This window comes from Hyaena hyaena, unplaced genomic scaffold (assembly GCF_003009895.1).
Source record: "Hyaena hyaena isolate Hyena2069 unplaced genomic scaffold, ASM300989v1 scaffold_3083, whole genome shotgun sequence".
NCBI lineage: Eukaryota > Metazoa > Chordata > Mammalia > Carnivora > Hyaenidae > Hyaena > Hyaena hyaena.
In genome coordinates, this window is record NW_024083719.1 from 1 (window position 1) to 3,291 (window position 3,291).

The 3,291-nt window shown below is 62.8% G+C and overlaps 1 protein-coding gene across 1 annotated transcript; it reads right to left on the minus strand.

Moving 5' to 3' along the window:
* Nucleotides 1-268: 268 nt before the first annotated feature.
* On the minus strand, nucleotides 269-3,288 carry LOC120227740 (polyunsaturated fatty acid lipoxygenase ALOX15-like; the record flags this gene model as incomplete). Its single annotated transcript, XM_039225782.1, has 5 exons — nucleotides 269-1,269; nucleotides 2,278-2,421; nucleotides 2,619-2,779; nucleotides 2,902-3,005; nucleotides 3,113-3,288. Coding segments are annotated over 5 exons (954 nt in total), but the record flags the coding sequence as incomplete, so codon positions are not given.
* Nucleotides 3,289-3,291: the final 3 nt, after the last annotated feature.

The following is a 3,291-nucleotide window of genomic DNA, read 5'->3' on the forward strand; positions in this document are numbered from 1 at the left end:
CCTCAGCTCTGCGGTCGTTGAAAGAGGTCACTCTCCCTTTCTGTTCGTCCAGGACTGTTCAAGGTCTAACTCAATGTTCCTTTTTTACGATCGCCCTCTAAGTAGATTTTTTAGCTGTCTTATCTGTATAATATTTATATGTACGTGTAATATTTATATGTGTTTATACATAATGTGTATTTTGAGATATTTTAGATGAAATTCTAATGCTACGGATATACCGCGCCTGTTTATACCGTATAAAGCACATATAAATAAAAACAATAAGGTTTTTGCCTCCCCAGAACCACTTCCCCTCCCCTGCGGGATGGAACTGCCCCCACTGAGAATGGGGGGTCTAACTCGCCTGCCTCTGGAGCTTTACCTCCTACCCTCTCTCTTTTGTCCATTACACGCCCCTTCTCTCTGTCCTTCAAGAACCAAGCTTGTCGCTGCCACAGGACCTTTGCCCTAGCTGGCCCCTCTGCCTTGACCGTCTCATGGCTGGCTCCTCGAGGTGCCATTCTCCAAAGAGCCTTTCCCGACCGCCCGGGGTTAACTCACCACCACATCCCACGGGCGACACGTTACAAGACAACTTCATTGTCCGTTTGCCCTTAGTGGGAGTGACAGTCCCCAGAGGCCAGGACCTTGCCTGTCTGGTTAGCGCCGGCATCTAGAAGGGCCCCTGCCCCATGACAGGCACCCCAGGAAGCAAGCGAACCCGTGGGTTCTCTGGTCTAATCGTCTGTACCGACCCTGCTGCCGAGGGGGTCCCGGGTCCCTTAACGGCCTGCGTGTCGCTATTTTAGGGCCCCTCAAAACTGGCTGGAAACATCTTTTACGTTATTTGTCTGGTCTCCTGTTTTTCCTCGTCTGCGCGCCTTGTTTCGACGCCCCCACCCCGCCAGCGACTCCTTGTCACCTTCTGGGGAGGAGACACCGCCCTGTGGAGGGGGCACAGCCGGCCAGACTCCCTTGTCTTTCCTGGTGGCCTCTGCCCACGCCCTGGGGGTCCCCAGAGAGGGTGTCATTGGGCACGCAGAGGGGCAGGCAGGGGAGAAGGCAGGAAGGTGTTACCTTGAAGATGGGGTGGATCGACGGAAGGCACCTCATGGTGGCCACGGCGATGACCTCGGCCATCAAGTGTCCTCGCAGCAGATGGGACTGCAGCTCGTGAACCTGGAAGTCCGAACTACGGACCCAGCATTTGGCCAGGAGCCAGGCCATCGGGGGGTCCGTGGGCAGGAAGAGCAGGGGCGGGGGGGCTCCCTCGCGCGGCAGTTGGAGCTGGAGCAGGGCCCGGGGAGGGGGAAGAGAGGGGATGATGCCAGGGGCCCACGGGTGCCCTCCTCCCCCAACCCCTCCGCCTCCCTCCCGGCTCACTTAGCTCTGCCCGCCCAGCCCGTCACCCTGTGCAAGCTGGTTCCACAGCCTCCTCCAGCCCCCCCCACCCCGTCTTCTCCGTGTGGACGGGATCCAGACCCTCTGCTCCCCCCGCCCCACGCTCTTTCAGAAAGCGCAGCCTCTCTCCCACCTCGCAACACCGGCTGGGGCTGTGGTGCTCGGCTGTCACTGGCCACACATCACCCTCCGAATGTCCCCCTCTCCGTGTTACCGATTTTCCTCTCTGTCCTGTTTCTGCAGGGACCTCGCCTGACTCTTCCTTCTCCCCTCTCCCTGAACCCAGGCCGCTGTAACTTTGCCCCGCACCCCACAGCTGTCCCCCACCTCCGCCTTGCACCGTCGGGTACCCGTCACCCCACTCCCGGGATCTAGCGGCCCCCTCCTCCACCCCGGCCTGCATGCAGGTGCCCCCCGCCTCCCGTGGTCCTGCTCCTTCGCTGGGCTCCACAGCCCGCACGGTGCTCTCTCTCTCTCTCTCTCTCTCTCTCACTGCTCCCCAGCTCTGCAGGCCGGCTCTCCATGGGGCATCTCCCCACCGGCACAGCGATCCTTTACAGCCCCCCTGCCCAGCCCCGTTCCTGCGGTGGTGAGGTCCTGCCCGCCCCCTGCCCGAAGCTCCAAGTCCTGAGCCTTTCCAAGGCTCACGCTGCCACCTCCAGAGGGCCCTCCCAGACTGCCCTGACCTCAGGGACTTTGTCAGTCCCGGACCGGACCGTCTTCAGATTGGCCCGGCCCGCGTCTCCAGCTAGACTACAAGTCTCCGCCCTTGCCCCCTTCCTCCCCGGGGCCTTAAGCCTTGCACGCAGTGGGTGGAGTGGAGGCCCTGCGCATCTGGCCAGGGGCCCAGCGGGAGGGCGGCCCCTGGGGAGCAGAACTGCTCAGTCCTCCCACCTGGATGACCATGGGTAAGAGCTTCCCGTCAGGCTGCAGCTTCAGCATAACCAGGGGGGCGGCCAGGTACTGCTGGGTGCACAGGATGACATTGGCCTTGATCCCGTCCAGCAGAGAGAAGTCGGCTTCAAACAGCGTGCCTCCCTGCAGGGGTGTGGGGGGGAGGGCGGGGGTGAGACTCTGTCTCCATCACCCACCCTCCCTGGAGGAAGCTGGTTTCTCCAGGATCAGTCCCGCGGCAGGAGGCCGGGCCCACCGTGGAGCCCTGAGCGGCGGCGGCAGGGACGCGGACCCCAGCCCCACCTCACCGCCCGCCTTCTCTGCGGCCCCGGAGCCCATACCTGGAGCTCTGTCTCCAGCTCCGCCCGCAGCGCCTCCATCCCCGGAGGGAAGTGCAGGCGGGCCGGGAGCTGCTTGGAGCGCCGCAGCACCATGGGGTTGGAGCCATTGAGAAACTGGTACCCAAACCAGGCATCCTCTTTCCAGGAGGAGCGCACGCGCTCTGGGGGTGACAGTGGTGGCACTGTGGGGCCTGAGCACCCCTGCCAAACCCCCGCGGGGCCCCTGGATCGGGTGGGATCTGGGGGGAGGGTCAGGGGAGACGTGCTGCGGCGGGGGACTGACCGGCCAGCTCGCTCTGGCCACACCAGAAAATCCGGCTGAAGTCTTCCGGATCATTACAGCAGGCCAGGACGTTTAAGGAGTCTTTGATGGCCAGGTCCGCCAGGCTTCGGGGACGGAGGAGGGAAGAGCGTGAGTCGTCGTCAGAGTCCAGCACACGACCACCGGCACCCAGCTCGGCCCCCCTGCACGCCCAGCCCGACCCGCCTCTCACCCCTTGGCCAGGGAAGCCTCGAAATCAAATCTCTTGTTTTCCAGAAACCTCTCGTCCGCCGGGAGGTCACAGAGCGTGGAGCCCGCCATGTTCAGGATTAGCCCATCCTTCCAGTTCCCCCAGCTGGGGGAGAAGCGAAAGCAGGTGTCACTGCCAAGGAAGGGTGAGCAGCGCCCGGC